Here is a 23,377-nt window from a genome sequence, read left to right as displayed (position 1 = left end):
GAGAGCCAATGTCTTTATTATTTTTTTAATAACAAGAATTTGCTGAGTAGGTTATAAGCTTAATTAAGAAATAATTAAGAAATAAAAATGGTACAGAAATAACAATAAAACAACTGAACGGTAAAACACATGAATAAAGGAAGGAATACAAAAATAAAAACACATGAAAGTCTAAAGTTAGTTGAGAAACATCTCTCTTAGCATTGATACCTGGCAAAATAACTTACACAATTGATCCATTTTTACCTGTTTGTACAAAGTTGTAACACTTGTTTATCAATATATAAATCCTAACCCTTAACATAGATTACTTAAATATTGGCTTAAAAATATTCTTCAGATCAGCATCACAAAACTGACATCTCTTTTCTTCATTCCTCATGCATAACAGCAAGTTTAGCTATTTAAAAATTTAGAAACATACACCTAGAAGATCCTTTGAAGAAGAAAAAGGAATATGTTCGTGTCTGTGTGTGGATGAGGTATCTACTTTCCCTTTAAAGCCACGAACAATAGAAGGTCATGTGACACCCTATCCTATCATTCAGCACATTAATAGCTGTGCTAGAGTAATTACACTTGTGGTATTTTTGCCTCAAGTGAAATTCTGAAATAAGAGGATGGAAATTATGATACTGCTGATAAATATTAATAAGTGAACTTTTAATTTTTTTGCCACAATATTCAAAATGCTAAGCATCTAGCTAATGCTGAAGCAGCCTGGTATGTGTTTGCCTCCAGGGAATATGATGCTTTATGCACTTAAGAAAAAAGTTTAACGGAATTAAAATTTAATATCTAATTAGAGCAAGGCTAATATATTTTGAAATGAATACAGAAGGCACACATGCCTATGTGGTGTATTTGCCACGCTCATTAATCTTACCTGTAAAGCAGCATTGAGAGGTGAGCAGTAGGTGTGGCTGGTCTGCATGTTTTTAATAAGTGAAGGGTTTCTGTGCAAGGAAAATATATTTGAAAAGAAAAAGCATACAAATTAAATGCAGTCAAACGGCTGTACTTTAGGAAATCAGTTTCTTTCCTACACCACAAAATATAGTAATATCATCAAAACACTATTATTTCCTCCCCAATGTTTTTTAAATTACTTAACTGAAAAATAGAATGCTTTTTTTGTGAACCTCACCAGTAAAAGGCAATCGGTCTTAAAACGAAATGTTTTAGGTGCCCTCGGGTTGTCTTCTGAGCTATTTTCTGGTGTAGAGGGCCTACGTATCTTGACAACTCTCTGTGCAGCAGGTGTTCACAGGAGTATTTTTCATAGAATCAAGAAAACTTTTTTTTCTATGGCGCGGGAGAGAGAGCTGTGTGTATTGCTCCAGATAATATGTGTTCTTTAGATTTCTTGCATTTAGGAAGACAGGAGAAGCAGGCAAAGACAAGTCCCTTAAATATTGGCAGGACTCTTTCTGGCATATTATTTTCCTACATATCTTATAATGAAAGGACAATACAAAGTCATTTACGATATGTAAGAAAAATAGCCTTTTGCATCTGAGCAGCCCCAACTCATTGCTCATGGGAAGGAAGCTATGATCCAGATAAGCTTACTTATTCTTAAAGGAAGCTCCCCGTGAACAGTGATTGAGCCTGGACACACAACAGTCAATGCCCTGAGGAAGAAGTATGGCTTTATGGGTTGTATGAGTGATTGAATGATCCCATTGTGCAAAATGCAGGAAATCCAACAGGATTATCCATCCTCAGATGAGAATGATCGGAAAGCAGTGAGCCAAAAAATAGTAGAGCCATTCAGAGAACGAGTGGGGAACTTTCATGATGGCAGACTTGCAGGAAACTGATTGGGGAATTCATTTCACATTTTAAATGTTCTGGGGGGTCCTAGGACATAAAATTAGGATTATTGTCCCATGAAACCATAATGCCCATCTTGAGTGTCTACGTCCACATGAGTGATTAGGGCATGCTGTTCCTTTTCTAGAAGTTAAGAATCCAGAAGCACTTGCTATTTGAGAATTCTGCTTTTCTCATTTATTTATACTATATAACTACAGGGCTGACCACTGAGAAACTGAGAAGATGATCTTAATGTTTAATGCAATAATAACAACTATCTGTGTATTTTAAATGAGGACCTAAATATTGATTGTTGTAAAAAGGGGAAAGGGTTGGGCTCTAACATGCTGGAAGTTGTCCTCATTCAAATAAATGGACACTAACTTTTAATTTCAAAACTAATATCAATTTCAAAAGGATTTAAAAGCAATTAACACATGCATAATCCTATGCATGTCTTTTTAAAAGTGAGTTTCATGGCTCTAATGTGTCTTTTGTTCATGACTGTAAACCAGGTTTTTTTTTTCAAGTAAAGCATAAAAAATAGTTAAGAATATAAACCTCAAAAACCTATTACTGGAAATCCTCTCTTTTCTTCCCAGAGTGAGTTTTACTACAGTTTTTAAAAAAAGCAATACTCAGTAGTCAGCGGACTCCACTTGATGACAATTTGTTTTAGACTTAGAAAAGAACCTGCATATGAAATTTGAAAGAAGGACCATTCTATCCCCTACTGGCACTCAGATTGTGCTTCTGAATCAGTCAACAAAAAAACATGAAAAAAGTAAAATCTTTGAACAGGGTTTTCAAATATTTGAAAGTTACTTGTAGTTAGATATGTAGCTTTACATATACAATGTATATATAGTATTGAAAGAATATAGGAGAGCAAGAATGACATTGAAAGCATTTATATATAAAACCAGTCAAACATCATATAGTTTATTGTAACATTAGCTCATGGAGAATATATCAGCATCCCTGCATTGAAGCAAATATGACTTAGAAACATTTTATAAAATGTTAGCTTGGGCATTTTCGAGAAGCAGTGCAATGCATGTACAAGCATGACATTTAAATTGTTATTATATTATTATTATTATTGCAGCAAAGACAATGCCACTATTTTGTGAAATGCAAGTCTACATGAGATGAATATACCATGCAAAGCAAAAGCAACAGAAGAACAAAAACTGGGGAAAAAAATTAGCGCACACACATACAGACACAAAGCAAGTAAAAGCTCTTACTGTGTAACAAGCTCGCCAAAGTTTTCATCAGGGCAGAATTTTCGAGGACGGCCTCGTTGAATATGACGCCCACGTTTAAACTCTTCATCATCAACAGTCCAAAAGGACCCAAACTCATCCTCTACTCTGATAAAGCACTTATGCAGGGAGAGGTTGGTGCGAATCGCACCCTGGGATAAGACCAGCGGCAAACGAGATGATTTGGAAACAAAGGGGCACGGGATCGGGGAAACAGAACAGACATCAAATACAGGGAAAAGGAAAAAACAGAACAGAACAAAACAAAAAGAAAATAAAATGCCATAAGCCTAAGCCAATGGATTGTGAGGGTTAATATGCATTGCCACCTACAAGCTACTAGCATGTGATGCAGAACAAACACCAAGCAAGCAAGGGCAAAGGGGACTGCTGGGCATACAAATGGTAGTGATGAAATGTTCTCTTATTACTTCACCTCGACTGTGCCAAGGCGAAACCATCTGGGTTGATCTTGAACACCATCTAGCAGCCAAAGCTTCTATGTTAAAACTGTAAGCATGATCCAAGCTAGGCTAAGAAGTTCAAACATGGTGGACGTACCCACTGATCTTTTGTGGCCTTCGTTTTTGGAACTCTACTTCATCCACTGTCCATACTGCCCCTTTAACATTTTCTACTCGCACAAAACACTTGTGAAGGCTAAGATTATGACGCACTGCATTCTGCAGCAAGTATAAGAGAGAAAACATTGGGAAAAAAAACTTTCCATGAGAAAAAGAGTCTTAGCATTGTCAGCCGGCAAGTCCCCCTTTCCCTCATCCCACCCTCCACACCGGACAATATAGTTATAACTTGTCAGATTTGCAAAAGAAAGATCATGAAAACCATCCTTTGAGTGTTTTGTTTGGAGCGACAATTGTAAGAATAGTTTAAATTTGGCAATAATACAACATTACAGTAATTTTATCCTTGTATATTACCAGGGACTTTTATTCAGTTAAAAACAATTGGGCTCAAATACACACACACACACACACACATAGAGAGAGAGAGAGAGATGGACACATCTCCTCTGAAAGAAGAAAAAAATCTGTATTCTGTGCAACTGCTGACACCCTGATTCTTATTATATTTTCATGGCCTGGAAAGTTAAGAAATCTGAATTCTATATATTAATATGATGGCAATCCATTTTGGAATTGTATCCAACCAAAGCCTTGTTATTTACCACATCTTCCAATTTCTGTTCCTCATTACTGGAGTTAGAACCATGAAGGGCATGATTTTAATATCCCATAATATTCATCATTTGTGGTTCAAGCATTGTTATTATCAAAATTATGAATCTTGTCGTGTTTCTGACAACTTCATCAGTTGTCAGTTTAATCAAATCTTAATCAACTTTTTAAATTATTTATTCAATTTGCACACCATCCAGGTAGGTTCCAGTAACTCTGGGCGATCCACAATTTAGTCTTAGGCTGAATTCATATGGAGAACTATAAAGTCCTCCATTATAGTACAAATAACGAAACTTATTTCTACCATATTACGTTTCTGTCTTATTCTTTTAATCTCTAGCATCTGATTTATCAATTTTCACGATAGTTTTATCATGGAAATTTAAACAGCCCTGGATATGTTTAAACTAATTACGGATAGTTTTCTAACAAACTCTACCTAAAGGTGCACAATCATTCACAATTGAGACCCATTAGGAAAAAAAGCAAGCAAAGAATATATAGGTTGTTAACACACATCTACCAATAGTCAATGGGGAGGCTACTTTACAGGCATAATGCCAGGGAAATATATGGACAGATGTTTAAATAACCTAAAAGGCTAAGTCCCTTATGTTCACAAATTCACGTCTACATAGTGAAAGGCTTTCTAATCATGATTGTCTACATTCACTGTGCAAACCAAGGTTAGGCAAAACACATTTATCATATTAATTAAAACAGTAGAAGGAAGTCTGAGCCACAAAGGGTGGGGATTCCAAATCATTTCATATTGCACTTCCACAGCATAACTAATTTTCTTACTCTTGTAACACATCTGCTTCCTCAAAAGAGGCTAAACAGACAAACCATGTTCTCAAACAAATACAGGTTTACATCTATTTTTGGCAGAACATAAATACATCACCAGACAGTCCTATCATTATTTAGGTAGAAATTGGTGAGGAACCATGAAGCTCATTAGCAACTTCTGCTCATGACACAAGAAAATTCAAGTCTTCAATGACTTGTTATCCGATTCCTACACCTCCATTTCCACCTAAGTAAGGATTCTGACAATTTAATTATTTCACTTTTGAAAATATGTTTAAGAATGGACAACAGCTTTCCTCCCAGGCTACTGTTCTTCAGTCAGGAGAAACCTGCTAACAAGATAGCTTGCATGTTTGTGTGTGCGTGTGAACAGCAGGAGTGCTGTGCCCAAAGAAGCACATGCAAGATGGGGAAGAATAGGGCATAGAATTGGATCAACTGCAGTTTCAGATTCATAAGAAAGTAAGGGATTACATTTATATTGTAATTCCATAACTGTCTGTAGGAACAAAACCATGCAGACTTTCACAATCCCTACTCATAATGCTTTTGTTGATAATGAAAAAGAAGATTTCTTTCTCTCTGAATTCTTTTTTGAATAGCTCTCAATGTATAGAAGGAATATAGCCAGGAAGGCAGAATTGCAAGGCTGTGACTCTGTGTGTGTGTGTGTGTGTGTGTGTGTGTGTGTGTGTGTGTGTGTGTGAAGGAGGGAAGACGTCATAATTGGCAAGAGAAAATAACCTATATTATGTATGGAAAAAAGACAACAATACAACATCAATGCAATTCACCCTCCAATAAAACTATATTCAACTGCCTAATAACTCGCCTGTCAGTTCTCCAAGATGAAATCAGTGAGAGCTTATACTTATTTGCTCTAAATTTCAATTTGGTCCAAGCAAACTTTGTATGAATTGAGCTGTGTTCCCGAAGACCTGAATTACATTCACAGTAATTGCATGCCAAATCTTTAGGCCATCCTCAACTATGAAAGGACAAAAGTGTGTCTGGATAACACTGTTTCCATGGATCCTTATAATACTATGCCAAAATGTAAAGACACTAAGCCTTGGACAGCTGACTTCAGAAATAACTGTCTCTGCCAAAGATTTATACTATGTTTTGGCTTTAACTAGTGATTATATCCAATTAGACCAGATTTTGCAACCAAGAAGCATAAAAACTATTATTCTCCTTTGAAGCATTCTATTTTCATTCAGCTATTTCACTAATCTAAAATGGTAGTCATCTTCATATAAGCATATATTTATAATAAAACTTTTAAAATAATAATCATTTGAGAATTCCCCTGGATGTAAACAAAATCAAGCTTTCCTATATAACATTGTTGAAAGTATAAATATGTTAAAGTATATAACATTTTTTCTATTTTAGATTGTTTTCCTCCAGAATAGAAAAAAAATCTTAAAGCAATATTCACCAAGTAAATCTAGTGCCAACACTAATTGTTAGATTGCAGAAACTTAACTTCCTTCCTTCCTTCCTTCCTTCCTTCCTTCCTTCCTTCCTTCCTTCCTTCCTTCCTTCCTTCCTTCCTTCTTTCCTTCCTTCCTTCCTTCTCCTTTTTTCTGGCAAATTATTAATTTCAGAATAGGGCCTAATTTTATATTTTAATTTGTCACTTAAGTTTCTTTCTTCTTTTTCCTTTTCCAAGTTCATAATTTGGACTTTTGGTAATAGTTTTTTTTAAAGAAACAAAAATTTTGGAATTATAACAAACTAGCAAGTATGGATGCTTACTTCTTTAAACACTATTCTATCAAATTCTCCAAGGACATTTGAAATTGAAGGGGCGGGGGATAAACAGCATTTTGAGATTTAGGAAGAATATATTGGAAGGAAACTACAAAAATATCCAGGTGCCAGGTGTGTTACTCTGTATTGCAGCCAGATTAAAAGAAAGGAGTATTTTATGAGAATTTAAACACACTCAGAAATTAAGTAAATGGAGCCAAACAACTGAAATTTAAAGCACCAGGGGTATTTGTTAAATCACTAGCTTTGATATTTTTATTGGCTTTGCAAAAGGAATTTATGTATAGAATCTTTTTGTGCAAATCACAAACCCACCAACTGATTAATCATCCTTTCTTTTTGTATCTTAGCAGCGGATATATTTCACTACTAGGAGCAACTACAGAGATGGACTAGTTGTTCAATCAGAACATGCAGGAAAAAAACACTAATAATAGGTATTCAAATTGGGGCATTTCAAAGGCATATTTTTTTTTCCTGCCAAGTAATAAAATGGGCAAATAAGAGGCATCCTATGTATATCAAAACAACTGATCTGTATTTAGAAAACCACAGTCTTTTATATATAGTTAGGTATGTTTTTGGCATTTTCTACTCTAGAACATTAAATTTAAAGCAAGAAACATAAAAGAGAATACAGCATACCTTCCACGTTGCTGCATTGCGTCTGAAGTAGGCAAACATACGTGTGAACCAGTTGTAGATTTCATTTAGTGTTAGCTGCTTTTCTGGAGATTCAAGAATTGCCTGTCAAGCAATTAAAATGCAACAGTGATCAGAAAATATACTTGCACATTTGTCTGAATAAATAAAACAAAATGGAAGTCGGAGAAAAATAAACACTTGCACTGACGATGGAAGATTAGTGGTTGTACTTAATAGCTCAATGGCAAAACTGAAAATGGAATTATCTAATTGTTTTGAGTTTTATTTCTGTTTCCTTACGGAAATATTAATTTATTAGTCATTCACAGAGCAGAATCAAAGAGAAACGCAAAACATTTCACTAGCTGATTAAAGCTTAGTAATTATTTTGAGCTCAGATTAATTCTAGGGATCAGAGATTACTATAGCTTGTGATAATTGACTTGCCATCTTTAAACAGGCTCATTTTCAGTGTTGTGTGAAATGAATTTCCTAATAATCACATCGTATTGTAATACTTAATCAAAAGCAATTATGGTATATGTATTGCAGTTGTGGGGAGAAAAAAAACCCCTCATATAGCAACAGTGTTAGTATGCCTGTATTAGCTGATCATCTCTTCTTGCCTATAGCATCACATATATGTACAATCCTGGATTTAAGCAGGTTTTCAGGGATGGTATCACTTACCTGCCTAATTAAAGATGCATATGTAAAGGGCGGCCTGACTTCTGCATTCTTGTAGAATTCTTGGTTCTGCGCAATATCTGCTAAATGAAGGCGAAGAGGGCTCCTGTTAGCCATGGCTCATAGTTTTATCAAATTGTATTTGAATGGGAAGAACTAAACCCCTTTTCCAGCTGCCTTTCTAGTTACCTGAGGAGATGGGCACATTGTATTTATCGGAGTACCGCCTTCGGATGGGTCCAACGTTGTGCATGCTGGTAGTAGTGATGACAGAAGGTCCCTGGGTAACAGGAGTGATGGGTGCTGTCGGGGTGGTGGGAGTATGAGGTAAACTCTGTGGAGAAGCCTCTGATGCAGTCTTGGAAAGCGTGACATTAGAGACAAGATTCAACTATTAAAACAGAAAAAGAAACCAATTTCCTGGATTAACAAATACATTGCCCCCATACCTTTTCATGCACTGACATGTGTTTTTTTATTAAGACAGATTGAATATATTTTGGTACTCATACTCAATGGGAAAAAAATAAACAGTGCTAGAGTAGGACTGGGGAGAGAATTACAAGACCAACCTCAACTATGAAAAGTCACTTGCGGGATATAAATCAAACCAGTAAGAAGCGTGCAATAAATTGATAAATAAATGCCTTCATAACTTTGTTCCCTACCTACTCCATACCCTGCAGTAAAAGCATTCTAATGTAGATGTGCATTATATGTTTACTGAGGTTTTTGAACATAATATGGGTAGTTAATCTGTTAAAGCCTTGTTTTTACAGTTATACAGCTCAGCGGCCCCCAACCTTTTGGGCACCAGGGACCAGTTCCACGGAAAAAGGTTTTTCCACAAAACAGAGGGGGTGTGGTTTTGTGTGCTGCCTGCATCCCGCAAATGAGGCTTCACTTGTTTGCATTGCCCGGTTGCTGGCATGCCAGGGCCTGGTACCGGTCCACGGACCAGGGGTTGGGGACCCCTGATATAGCTGTATGAATGAGTGGGCAACAAAGACAGCTTTAACGTGAGGTTATGAAGTAGCAAGTGGAGACTACTGCAGATGAACTAAACCCAAAAGAGTGCAGGTTTCATTAAGGGGGGGGAACCCTAGAAGTAAATTGATCAATATTTACTTTCCACACTATGAGAGATTTTTTTAAAAAAAATCTACCAGTACCTTATCCAGAGTACACAATTGACCAGTAATATTATCTATAATTCTGGTAATCTGAGTCTATACTGTAATCACAAATATCTTTCATTGGAAATTCATTCTTTAAAAAGACTGGCATTTTGGGGTCAGTATGAAACCATTGATTTTCTGGCCTCAGGAAGAATTTAAGGAGGCAAAGTGTTTCTCAGCCAGGCATAACAAATAGCACCAGCCAAACTGGCTGGGTTGTTTTTTTTTAAAAAAAATGTTTAAAGTTGAAGCTAGAGAAGACATACACTTCTTCACATCCCCACTTGGTCCTGTGTAGTAGATGTTGCCTCTTTTAGATACAACCAAGAAAAACATGGGGATACCTGCATATATGTTGACGCCCAAGCAATTCTGACCCTTGATAAGATCATGAAGACTGCAGACATATGTTTAACTTACAAGACCATCCCACGGAAATCAGTGGGTTTTTCTTCTGAGCAATTAAGTTATAGGATTACATTGGAAAATAGCAGATTTTTCTTTCAGGCAGTTAACACAAAAGATTGCCCAAAGTACTTTAACGTATTACAAATTAAAAGAATATTATTATATCTATACACGCAGACTTCTCATGGACTGAAAATCACAGATAATTGCCTTTCGCATTGAGGATTTAAGAATTTATATTGATGTCACCGATCCTTTCTTTGGGTTCCTTAAGTAAAATTAGTTCCATTATTTTAAGGTAATTTTCTTATGAAACTATACAAAATGTCCTATATAAAAGGTAGCAACTCTTTTTCTAATATCGTTTTCTAATATCTTGGGAAAGTATTGTTATTGTTATGAATTACACTTTTAAAATGTAAATGTTCTTTTTGTTTCATCTATGGTGTTAGTACATTTTCATGAAAATTGACTTGTTGAAAAAAGGTTTTGACCACTGGATTCTTTATTTTCTTTCTGTTGATTTAAAGCAGACAATCAATAAAGCCTCTCAGATATATTCTTTTGTTAGAGATACCTAAGTATCTTATAAATAATAAAGTTTTTTTATTTGCACTTTAATTTGAATATTTGAAGTGGGTTGGGTTAGAGGAAAAACAGAATGAAATAAATCAATATATAAAACCTACAAATGTTCACAAAGAAGAGAAAAAGATTCTCTTAGGTAATCATCATTTTATTTTATTTATGTATTTTATTAGATTTATATACCGCCCCTCTCCAAGGACTCGGGGCGGTGTACAGGGCAATTAATACGCTAACAACACGCTAACATCATGACAAGTCAACTGTCAGGGGAAAAAATGCCTAACTGAATCTATATTTTAACTCAAGTAATGCAACTGAAATAACGGAATCATGCATCTACATTTTAACTCAAGTAATGCAAAGTTTGAGTGCAGATACGCAAAACCAGACTGATCCAAGCTCTCAACACTTATCATGATGGGTTGACAGAGACTGGAGGGAGTAAATAAATAAAACTTCTGGAGGATAGACAGTAGAAAAGAACTGCTAGTCCATGTGAGTCCAGAGTTCACTGTTTGGCTGATGTCAGCAGACAATCCTATTCTGTGATCAATATAGCTACTTATCAGAATTCAAGAGGCGCCTGGGAAAGCTCTTCCTCTAATGGGAGACCGGCGAGGCATCTGTCCTTACTCCAGACACTTGGGATACTTAGAATTGGCAAGCAGAACCTAGGAGTGTCCCTCTTCATTCATTTTCTTATTTATACTTCCTTCTGACGAACTGTTCCTTCGTTTGTGCGTACCGAAGAACAGCATTTCATTAGCAAAAGCAGCAGGGAGGGGGGGAATAGGGGTAGAGGACACCGACTGCAGTGGCCTTCTTCCTCAGCTTTTCTCTTCAGGCTATGGTTATTATGATTGTTTGTAGCAAACAGCATCTATCTGAATGTCTGTGTATTTCTGGAAGGTAAACAGCACAGGAGGCATTGAGAAAGAAAAACCCAATCCTCGCACAACTTGATAAAGAAGTGGTACGATTAATTTGTATTTTTTCTTAAAAAAAGATTAATTTGATTTACAAGATGCTTTTCTACATGCAAGATGCTGAAATGACAACATAGCACTGAGGTGTACTAAAGGGCATGTTGATCTGGAACTTTTATCTTCGGGTTTTTTCAAAGGTCTTCATGGAATGAGGATTTTGCTTTCAAAACAGTAATGCGATGAATAACACAAAATGACAGTCAGGGACTTCAAAGTGACCTGTGACTGCATTGTCCCAAGCAGGTAAACGGCCTTCAAATACTAACTCATGCAAAAGGGAAAGAGCAGATAGGCTACCCTATGTTCTTTTATTTGGGGAAACTGGATGATTGCATTTTGTTACGCCCTTCTGGCATCCATCCATCCATCACATATGATAAAAAAGCACGGGGATAACAACAATGCAAAGTCTCCCTGAGAAATTGAATCTCCTCTATTTTATCTCTGCTCTTAAACAGCATGAGCAAATCTGAATCAATTTCCAGTGTTCTTGCACTGCACAAACTCGGAAGATTGGCTCGCCTGCTGAAAAGCACACGGATACTGTTTCCTCATTACTTTTCAAACCACTCAATTTCAAACAAGTTCAATTCTGTTTTTGCTGTTTAAAAGCTTAAACATTTAATCTGTTTCTACTAGGAAGCTGGGGGAGGGGGTGGAAGGCCCAAAGGTCAACGTTCTCCAGTTAAATAATTTGAATTGAGTTAAATTTCTTGAGGCAGTCAGGGTAGGTAATACAACTAGAAATAAACACAAAAGTGAAGAACAAAGGGAGGGGGCACCGCCTTGAACAGGCTCGACAAATGACACTGCGATTCACACCCACTGCTAGGCTGCCACTAATAAGCTAAAGAGGAAGCAGCCAATCTTGGCTAATTACCAGATAAAATTGTATTGTAAGGACTCTAATTAAAAGATGCTTATGGAGGTGATCTAATGATTAAACACTACATCCCAGTGACCCCACCATCAATGTGCAATGGCGTAAGATGTCACTGAAATATTTTGCAGAAACAGTAATTTTATTTCAAGGGTAAGGGAGAGGCCGTAATATTTGTAATAATGGCTACGAGGTAAACTCATTAAAACACAGTTCCTAAAGGAAGGCTGTGGCTTTCAGCATCTGTGGCCATTCCAAAGCAAAGTGCCAAATCTTGACAGAGGAACTGCAGTCAAGTGGAAAATTTCTGCCTGACCTCTGCTCTTGCTATTAATTTGCAGGAAAACTAATGACACATATACATATTCCCACAACATTTTTCTAATTGCTAATTTGCTAAAAGAGCCTAGTTCCCAAATTAAACCTGACTGCCGTCTGAGAAGAAAGGGGTTGGAGAGAGGGAAAACAGTGAGAGCAGACGCCTAGAGAGCTTTGCGCTTTATCAGAGGTAACTAACTGCTAGATTGGCAGAAGGAACAAGTTAAGTAAACCATGGCATGTCACTTACTATGAAAGTTTTGCTTTTCAAGCTTTTCTGTAAGGAGAGCCTCTTAGCATTTTCACGACATAATGCGGAGAAGAACATTTTATTTACTTCAGGGATGTTTGATAATAGGCTGCTTTCACTGCCTCAACTACAGATACCAGTTATGAATAGGAGCACAACTATGTCAGGCACGGTTCTGTTGTAACTGTCAACTGCTAAGCTTCATTATAATTTATTAAACATTCATTGTTTAAACCATCAACTATGAAAAAGGCCTACAGTGAACCAAAGACAATTTTGTGGGGCAAAGGTCACAAATGGCTAAGAGTGATGGAATTTATTTTCCTGATTGATATGCCACATCAGTTTCTACTTAGAAACATCATTGCTTGGATTTGAGAAGTGGTTGGTTAAGATTTTTCTCATACAAATAAGGTTCACTTTATTGCAATTTATTTTGATCAAGTTGTTGGAGCTAACAAAAGTGAGTTTTTGAGGCAAGCTCTACTACTACTGGCCTTATGTTCTGATGGTATCTTTAATTATTACAGTAAGGACTGCAATTTTTGGACTGCATAAGAGTATAGAAAATAACACAGGAATGAAAAAGTAATCTTGCTGTCTACCGCCAAAAATTAGTTGTCTTTGTGTTCTGCTAGGAACAAATTCTATACCAGCAAAAGCATATTCAGAAATATAAATTAGTTTCTTTTTGTCTCTGTGTGTATATGTGTTTAGGACACCATCAATAGAATGGGTTTTAACAATAAGGTATGTGATGTGTGGTCATGTAAACTTGATTTATACTTGGTCTCTCTCGCACCCCTAAGCATGCATACATATATAATATTATTGTTTTACAGTGCATGAGCAAAGCTATGCTTTGCTAAGCACACTGATTTGTGCTTAGAGTGTAAGCCGCCCTGAGTCTTCGGAGAAGGGCGGGATATAAATGGGATTAAAATAAAATAAAATAAATAATAATAGGCATATTTGCTTTTTCTTCAAGTTCGTATTTGTTTGTCCCTTTTAGCCTGCACTAATGCAACCTGACGTAGTCATTCCCTCCTTGGCCACTCAAGTATTTGGAAAACTAAAATAATTTGGAAAATAAAACATGATGAAAGAAATATTTTGTTTATGTTAATGATAAGATGAAGAAGCAGCTTCACCCCTCCCTACTGCTTCTCGAATTCCTATGGAATGGGAAACATGCTACAAATATATTCACTTATACACACACACATATACATATACATATACATATACATATACATATACATATACATATATATATATATATATATATATATATATATATATATATATATATATATATATATATATATATATATATATATATATATATTGTTTTTAAAGTAGCTTCTATTGGTCTATGTCTGAAGGACATATACTAGACCAACAACAAAGCCACAAGGAAGATAGCAGGGGATGTGTGGCGTGTTTTTTCCTGTGTAAAAATCAGTAAGCTCTTCTGGGGCCATCTGTGTTGCTTAAGGTCAAGGTTTCTCTGACATGGGTGCTCACCGTTTTATTTGGGGCTCAAACGGTTGCTGTAACTGGGTCTTGGGAACGGTGAAATGGAATGGCACTAATCTCAGTGAGGCCCTGAAAGTGGATGGGTGTCAGGACGGTTAGATTTCACCCATGAACATTTTATGTACGCAACTTTACAAAATATATATAACTCCATGAAACACAAGATTTGGCAGGCAATGATCACTTAGCAGGTGTTGTTATTGGCCAGGATACTAAAGGAAACCCAAGTTGAAGAGGGGGGACTTAATGAAAAACAGTATATAAAAACAGCTTTTGGTGTGTTGCACTTACAATTTTTTTTCTTCTGTTGCTACATTATTTTTCAAACTATAAAGTACAGCTACAGCAGCTAAAATGCTCAGTCATTACCTCACAGTTAAAAGGCTATTTTGAATGCTTTGTTTTCACAGTTGCTAAAAACAGGATTTCAAAACAAATTGTAATTGCTGTGGTTAGGGTAAAGGAAAATATATAAAAAATAGCCAACAGTTATGTCAGCTCTATAAAGATGGATGTACAGCCAGGTATGCAAAAAAGAAAAAAAAAACTACCAAAGAAAGAAGAATGATTCTTTCTTTCTTTTGTGAAGAAGAAATCTGTGGCTAAGCAATGCCATCTAACAGCACCTGGCACCTTAGTTTTCCTCTACCCTCTCATCACCAAGAATGCTTGAAAATAATGGAATTACAATTCTTATGTTACAATATATATGCTTGCATTTCTGTCGCATAAACATGCATATATAGAAACATATGTAAATCTAATGACAGCACCCATGACAATAAAAATTACCAGTGCGCAGTACTAGATTTCTAATTATATTCTGCAATGCTTGGTTGTAAATGGAGTCTCACTTGAGCATAAAAACTAGACTGAAACCAGAGAGCATCTTCTTGCAAAGCCATGAAGATATAAAGACAGATAGCATTCAGCACCACAGCAGCAGCATATATGGCATTCTTCATGGGAATATTTGAGGCTATTCACAATGATAAACTAAATCAGCTTGCAATAATTGTTTCCCAGCACTACAGCATTCAGAATGTGCCAACTTTAGTTGTTCCAATTCAAGGGCCATCAAAACTTGGCAACTTTAAGACTTGTGAACTTCAACTCCCAGAATTCCATGCCGGGCTGGGGGATTCTGAGATTTGAAGTCCACAAGTCTTAAAGTTGCCAAGTTTGGAGATCCCTGTTCTAACCGAAGAATGAACTCTCAAGACATTGAAATTACAGTGGAACAATCAACTCAAAATGTTTCAGTCTGCTTCATGCACCCCTACATTTGATCCGGCCAGAAATACTGTATCTATGTTAACCAAGTCATATTTTACAAGGAAATTCATTGCCCCACAAATCTGTACCTGCTTTTGAGATTATCATGCTCATTTTAAGGTAGGAACCACTACTCAAAATTTTCTCATCAACTTTCCCTGATTGAAAAAGACCAAGTCAATTACTCTTTGGGGCGTCAACATGTATGCAGTTTTTAAAAAGAAGTAGAATTTTAAATTCCAGTTTAAATTCCAATTTCTTAAAAATATTACAATTAATTTATACCTTACATCTGATAAGGAGGAGAACAGAACGATAATTATGGTGTGTAAAAAGGACTGAGTGTTGTGGTTTTGGTCATCAACTGACTTCTAGTCAGAATTATATGCTGCTGAATGTAAAGGCCAAACTTTGGCTCTGTGATGTTATTCTTCTTCTATCCTTGCAAAGACAGCATATATAAAGAATACTGTATTTCTACATTTTGTAATTAATTTTCAAATTCCTCACCTATACATATTTTAATAATTTTTGATTTATCTGACGATATCTGTAATAAAATTTCCTATATTCAATAAATGAAAAGAAGGCTGTTTCACTCCAATAACAGCGTCACACAATATAGTCCTGTCAGGAGCCAATTTTTACTTCTAACGTGTACGTTAAAGGATAAGGATTTATAATGCTGCCTATGAACGAAACCACTTTTCATACACAAATGCGATCTTTTTATCCAAAGGGTAATACAACAGTACATTTACATAAACTAATCCAAACAATCTATGCATTTGACAATGGCAAACCTCACACAGACTGCCTATTGTTGGTTTACATCTTGGAGTTCTTTATGTTGGCTTGTAACACTGCCCTAGCTGTCAAAGGTTTGACTTGGCCTCTAAATAAATGGTTATACAAGTGCTGTGCAGTGATATTGGACTGCTTTGGAAAAGAAACCTGCTGTGTACGAATTCAAAAGCTATTAATTTTTCAGTCAAAAATATTCATGCCTATTTCTTTTAATAGAGAAACACTGTGCAGAGCAACTGAGAGATAATGTTGACTAGTGGTGCAGAATTTTCAATAGAACAGTTAAAAATAAATTTAGTGGGAGGCCCCATCAAAGCTATAATTTTCCAGAATGTAAAACATTTTTAATACTAGTGAAGACAGTGCATCCTTCATTTCCTTTCCTTTGGTCAATTTTACTTCCTTTCTCTGCTGGCCCACTTATTGGTTGTGCAGCAGTTTTTACTCTGGAATCTCTGTTACTGTTAGTATTTATAGGCAAAAAGAAGTCCTGAATTTTAAGTAATGAGCACTTGGGAGCTGACTAAACCGTTCTGGCCATATTGCTCTTGTACTCAAAGGGAAATGTTGGCCCTTCTGATATTTTCATCCTGCAGCTGACATTTAGCCATGTTGGTTGGTCTACCTTCTTTTTGTAGGGCTTTCTGGGGAAGAAGAGGGAGAGATAATTGTTATCCACAACTCACTTTCTGAAATACAGCTAGTCCTTGACTTACAATCATTTCTTTCGTGACTGAAGTTAGAGCACTGTAAAAAGTGACTTATGACTGCTTTTCACACTTACGACCATTGCAACATTCTCCGTAGTCATGTGATCAAAACTGATGCACTTGGCAACTGGCAAGTATTTATGACGGTTGCGGTGTCCTGGCACCATGCAATCACTTTTTGTGACCTTCTGACAAGCAAAGTGAATAGAAAAGCCAGATTCATTACTACTACCAGTATTAACTTAACAGTCGCAGTGATTCACAACCGTGGCAGGAAAGATGTTAAAAAGGAGCAAAACTCACTTAACAAGTGTTGTGCTTAGCAGTGGAAATTTGGGGGTCAATTGTGGTCATAAGTCAAGGACTACCTGTACATCATCTTGCAGCTGTTGAATCTTTTGAAGATTCTATTTGAAGGATCAGGTTTGGTATAGGCCAGATGGGTTTGTTAGAGAACTATGAAGGAGGTAATCCAAAATCTTTGTAAAACAGTTCTAGCTATGTGTGGAGCACCACCCTCCTATGCACACAAGTAACTACAACCTCCTGAAGGCCCAGGATGCAGCTTTGAGAGCTTTTCCCAGGTTGTCTATACGTGCATATATGATTTCCTGACAATATCAGCTAATGTATTTTCTGTGTGAGCACAAAGGAAATCCTCAAAGTAGTTGTCCCAAACGTTTGTGAAGATACAGTTCAAGCAGCTTTACTTGTTATTCAAAGTATTTTTTTCAATGTTTTACACTCTCCTAAGATCTACCTGCTTCTTGATGTGACTGGAGACGCACCGCTATTATCTTTTAGAGAACTTAGGAGCAGATATGGAGATGGATCCAAGGAAAGAAAATAAAATAAACTCATTTCATATCGTCCAAGCTTTCATGGGAGTTCCAAATTTAGGAAGACAGGATTACACAAGATGAAGGCTTTCTTAGCTCTGCCTTATATTTGAAAACAAGCACCCTGTTTTTTTGCCACTCAAAAGTATTCTGCAGAAAAATCTACACATAGATTTGTTAAGGCAGTGAAAGGGATCAGGGATTTAAATAAAATGCTCTATCTTAAATTAAAATTTAATTTACATATCAAAATCAGACTTGCTTATCCTAAAAGCTTATGCCCCCCACAACCTTTTAAATATGAGGTTTTAAAAGTTTATTCCTCTCCTGATAATACTCTGAAATTTCTAATTGCTTCATGTGAGTATTTTAAGCTGAAGGATTGATTTGCTACTTAGTTTCTTAGCTATATGTAAGTAAATGGCCTAATTTGATTTTACTTGTTGTATGAAAATTTAGTGCTGATGATCTACAGTTTGTATAAACTTCATTAATCAGCAAGTAGTGATGAACCGTAACAGCAAATTGGTTTATCAATTTTATTGTCATGCCGATTGTAAAATAGCATGTAAGCAGGCATCTATCTTTCTATCTGACAGAAAGAAGAGATTCAAATTGAAGACTCAAGAATAACAGCAACCTGATTAGGTATAATTGAAAGAAAAAAAAATAAAATAGATTTTACAGATACAAAACCATTACTTTGCACATATCTTCCTGGAAAAGACATATTATTTTTTCAGTTTTCTTAGGAATTAAATCCTTAACTCTATGTGGACCAGTAGAGGCTAAGTCATGAAACATGCAGTGGGACAGGTGTGTCAGCCAAATGATGGGGAACTTACTTTGCAAATATTGTAGTGAATTTACTTCTTGAATAATGCTCAAGAAGAAGTGTACTGTTATGGAAAAAAGCTAACCTTATAATAAATCTCTTTATTTTTTAAAAGGCAGCAAGGCTATTTATTATGTTGTGTTCATAACAGACTAAGAGAGCAATCTTTCTAGTAATAACTGATATACTAATCTTGTTATTTAGAAATGGTCTGTATTTGCGGTGAACTCTCGGATACAAAGAATCAGCAGAGGCAAAGCTTTACGTACTCTGTGCAGATACTTACAGGCTGAGGGGTAGCTTTTGGTTCAGTTGATTTCACATGCAGGTGTGTCATCATTGCTTGTAGGCGTTCCTTGTCTTTTGCAAGCTGAACAGGAAAGGGAAATGTAAACATGACTTTTGTGAACAGAATCCAGAACGGCTCTTCCCTATTTAAACCCTGGCATTGTAGCTAGCACATGACAGGAAAAGTGCACACTATTACTTTCCTGTGATTTGGAAATGTTAGAGAAGCCCACATCCCGGCTCTGGCATTTCTTTAAAAGCAAAGCAAAACTTTTGGTGCTGGGTGTCAGGTTTTTTTTTTTTGCAAAAATGCATTGGAGCACTTGACGCAAGGACGTCTAGTCCTTCCGGCTCCAGGAGAGGTTGCTGAAGCAATGAGGGAGAAAATGAAGGAATTGCAGTCACTATCCAACCTCAGTGCTAAGACACCCACAGCCAAGGTTTGTTAGCTTTAAAGCAGGGGTGTCAAACTGCCGGCCCACGGGCCGGATGCGTCATGCCAAAACCGTGCCCATCCCATTGCTGGCAATGGGGAAAAAAGTCACAATACATCACGACACATCACGTGACGTTGCGAGTTTGACACCTCCGCTTTAAAGCTTGTCGTCTCCTCCTTTTCTATAATATCCCACTCAATACCTTTTTCAAAAACTTGGCTACATACCCCCTATTAGGTGAGGCTGACATGTAAAACATTAAATGGATAGTCAGCTTTAGGGAAAGGGAAAAGCAACCATTTACAGAAGGTAAATGTTTGTTCTCTCATAGAAAAGATTTCACTGTGGAGGAGAAAAATCAACAAGCTTTCTTTTTCACATTTGCTTGTACAGCCAAGAGGATACATCCTGGCCAAGTATGTTTTTTGTTACCAAGTTTTTTTCTGTCTTTTAGTACAGACTGGATGATGCACATATTAAAACTGAATTGTAACTCATAAGCCAACTTGCATGGGGTTGTTCTCTTCCTGATCTGTGGGTGTTAAATATAAAATACAAGTATAGCTCCAGCCACTGATAAAATTCTCTCCCACACCAGCCTTTTCACTCTGTTGATGAAACATCCATGCAGACATATTCCTATGATTCAAACTCTAATGTATTGGAGCAATGTAGAAGCCTCAGTAAATAAATTTAAAAAGAAGAAGTTGAAATATGAAGTTGTTGGGTTTTTTTGAGAGGACTTTACATTTTTACAATCTCACAGGTTTTAAAGTGATATAGTTCATATGCCTAAACCATTTAGAAAAACATAAAAATTACTTGATGATTTAGCACCATTTAAAAAGTATTATTTCACTGTCTCTAGGGAGAGAAAGAGAAAAACAAATTGTATGTTTCTGAAGAATCCTTCTATTCCCCACCATTCAGCTTCTTGGATGAGACGCAAAATGTTTTCAAGAAAAAACAACAACAAGAAAGTCCAGTTGCCTTTTGGAAAAGCAACTGGATTTAACTTTAAACTTTCCAAAGCCTCAGTGAAAAGAAGAGCGTCATCAATAATACTCATTCTTAACAATACCAGCAAGTTTCTAATTCTTGCCATTCTGAATAATTCAGGAAAGTGATAATGCCTCCATAATCACCAGGTCAAACTCCAGGATGAAATGCTAATGGTTTTTATATTCGTCCAGTCAGCATAGAAGTGGGCATGGGGAATAGTGGGCATAGTCCAGTAATTTCTGGCAAACCCACTTTCTCTATTCATGCATTATAATCTTGGGGTTATTATAATGCATTCATGGCTTATCCTCAGGTGCACATGAGATTTTGCTACAGTTGTCTGAGGTACTCACACAAGAGGGAGAGACCACACAAATGAGAACAGGGATATTTTTTTTTATTGGAAGCCTACTGACTTACAGGTAACATTGCAAAGTAACAGTTGCTCTACATATCTATCTACATGTTTGAAGTGGTTAACCCAAATATTTTTCACTATGATGTTGCCAACTGTTGACTAAATTACAGGCCTGCAAGATTTCTCCAGTGTAAAAGTTATTCTTTCTGCATGATTGAAATGAAGACTTTTTTTCTCAGTGAAAATGAGGAGAAAGATAAGAGGCAAGATGTGTATATTATTTTATGCCCAGTTCTTCTGAAAAGAAGCAGAACCCAAGTTTAAATGCATCCAGCTATTTGGAATTAAGAATTTTTAAATTCCTACTTTATATGATCAGAAAACTGATTAGGGTTTATACACTACTCAACTATAAATTATTATAAGTCAATGCAAGACAGCAGATTCATTGTTCTGATCTTGAAAAAAAAATAAGTGCCATTATCTTCCTTGAGGCTAAAACTGGGATCCATTACCTCTTCCGCTGTCTAGTTGGAATACAAAACATGCTGGCCTTAGTATGAATAAAAATCCTGTCCAATCAGCATATTAATAACAAGAATAACCTGATTAACAGAAATGTTTGAGGGGCATGATGGCTTGCTTGGTTAGGATGCTGGTTTGACTAGCAGCAGGGTCACGTTTGAGACCCAAGTGCTGCCATGGGGTTTGTGTGTGTGAACTCCCATCCTTTGTTCCAGCTCTTGCTGGGAATATGAAAGGAGTTCCCAATTGGGCATCCTCTAAGCAACGATGATGTCACTGGCTAATCCTTTCAACCTGGAAGCACCTCAGGGCTTCCGACACAAGTGCAAAAATCCCCTCAGAACATTACAAAAGTTGACTTCCTAGAGGAAAATATGGCCACATTGAACACTCAAACCATTTTATCCCAAGCGTATCTGCTCCTCTAATAAAATCAACATACAGGTAGTCCTCGGTTGTTAATGACCATTTGAAATTATGAGGACACTAAATGAGGAGAGTTGTACCTAGTTCTCAAAGTTGAGGGTGTTGCAGCATATCCATAATCACATGATCACAACTAGGAGTGGAATGAGATAAGTGCTTTAACCAGTGGGGAAGCAGTCACAGCTCCTTCCAAAAAGCCTTTTCTTTCCTCCCCCACAAAAAGGTTCACATGTAATGGTGGTTGAATAATATTTACTTTTGAACCAAGTCATTATCTTGAAAAAGTGTTCTAGTCTGTTTCTCAACACAGTTCTACATACTGGTGTTGATAATGAACTTCCAGATGTTTAATTCTGGATTCATGGACACCTTTTAGATCAGAGTCTTTTTGACAGATCTGTCCTGGGCTAGTAATATAAGTCCCTGCATCCCACTGTTTACCAGCCGTGTAAATGTTGGAAGAAATCTTGCAGAAATTTGGCAGGGAGCTAATGCAAATGCCTTTTGCTAAGAAACAGCTGCAACTCAGTCTACTTTTGTCTCTGGCCTGACTACACCTGGAAAATAGACCTTGACAGTTTTTGTGTTCCTGTACATCATGCTAGGAAAAAGATTTTTACCCCTGCAGTGGTCCTAAACTGGTATGTAGGTAGTCTTATCCTATGGAGATCGAGCCCGTCTATGGAAATGATCAATGTTATTAAGATCTGCTCACGTTTTCGGGAAAGCCTTTACTGTTGCATCACAGGGCAGAATGATAAAATTGTCACTGGGCAGAATAAAGATAACACAAAATCATCTTTACTGGTGGATATTGATTGGCTGTTGGAAACTCAAAATACAACTCACAAAAGAATAATTCATAAATTGGACAGGGACTAATTTTCTATTTCCTTTAAAACCCTTTACCTGTGCTCTAAATTCAAATTCAGTCCCTTGCACTTATTGAGTTAAATGAATGAAACCTGGATTTGAATGACGAGAAGGGAACAAAGATTATTTTCATTTCTTTTTAACTGTTGGAAGGAATGAACAACAGAAATTACAGCTTCAGCACTTGTGCATTTATACAAGTAGTGAGAGCCTTGAATGAAATTTGCTTTCCTTTAAGCTTGAATGAAATTAGCTTTTATTGAAGACTTCTAGAAGGTTATTTTGCAGCTCTTCATTGACTGTATTGAAATACTAGTATTTTGAAAATTGTTTTATTTGGAATAGGGTGTTGGGGGGCGGGAAGGGAGAAAATATATCATAGAGATGGCATGGCAACAATTTTACAGGAAATAAAATACAGGTTATGGAACCAAAATCTTGAGATAAGAAGATAAATGGGATGTTTAAAAAGTAAATTATGTTGTAAAATATAAATTATAGTTATCAGGAAAAGTAACAACAAAAAGTTGGAAGATGATTTTTCTCTAAAACTATTTGAAGCTCTAAACGACTAACTCAGTAAAATTTCAAATATAATTATCTTTTGCACTTAGCCCACGGCTTACCATATATCTCTACAGTG

General features: G+C 36.4%; 1 protein-coding gene across 21 annotated transcripts in view; it reads right to left on the bottom strand.

Annotated features, from left to right (window-relative positions):
• Positions 1-23,377, bottom strand: part of FOXP1 (forkhead box P1) — a 678,799-nt gene that overhangs the window by 20,108 nt on the left and 635,314 nt on the right. For 20 of the 21 annotated variants that reach the window (XM_081321542.1, XM_081321526.1, XM_081321537.1 and 17 more), the window contains 6 exons: positions 19,112-19,195; positions 8,402-8,603; positions 8,216-8,295; positions 7,526-7,627; positions 3,648-3,769; positions 887-956 (listed from right to left, as the gene is read on the bottom strand). In XM_081321542.1, coding sequence (XP_081177668.1) covers positions 887-956; positions 3,648-3,769; positions 7,526-7,627; positions 8,216-8,295; positions 8,402-8,603; positions 19,112-19,195 — 660 coding nt within the window. The remainder of the gene's footprint in view (positions 1-886; positions 957-3,647; positions 3,770-7,525; positions 7,628-8,215; positions 8,296-8,401; positions 8,604-19,111; positions 19,196-23,377) is intronic. The other variant, XM_081321530.1, reaches the window with a different exon arrangement.

This window comes from Vipera berus (assembly GCF_964194415.1).
Source record: "Vipera berus genome assembly, chromosome: 2".
NCBI classification, from domain to species: domain Eukaryota; kingdom Metazoa; phylum Chordata; class Lepidosauria; order Squamata; family Viperidae; genus Vipera; species Vipera berus.
The sequence above is the reverse complement of the archived record's forward strand: the minus strand, read 5'-3'. Positions and strand labels throughout refer to the sequence as shown.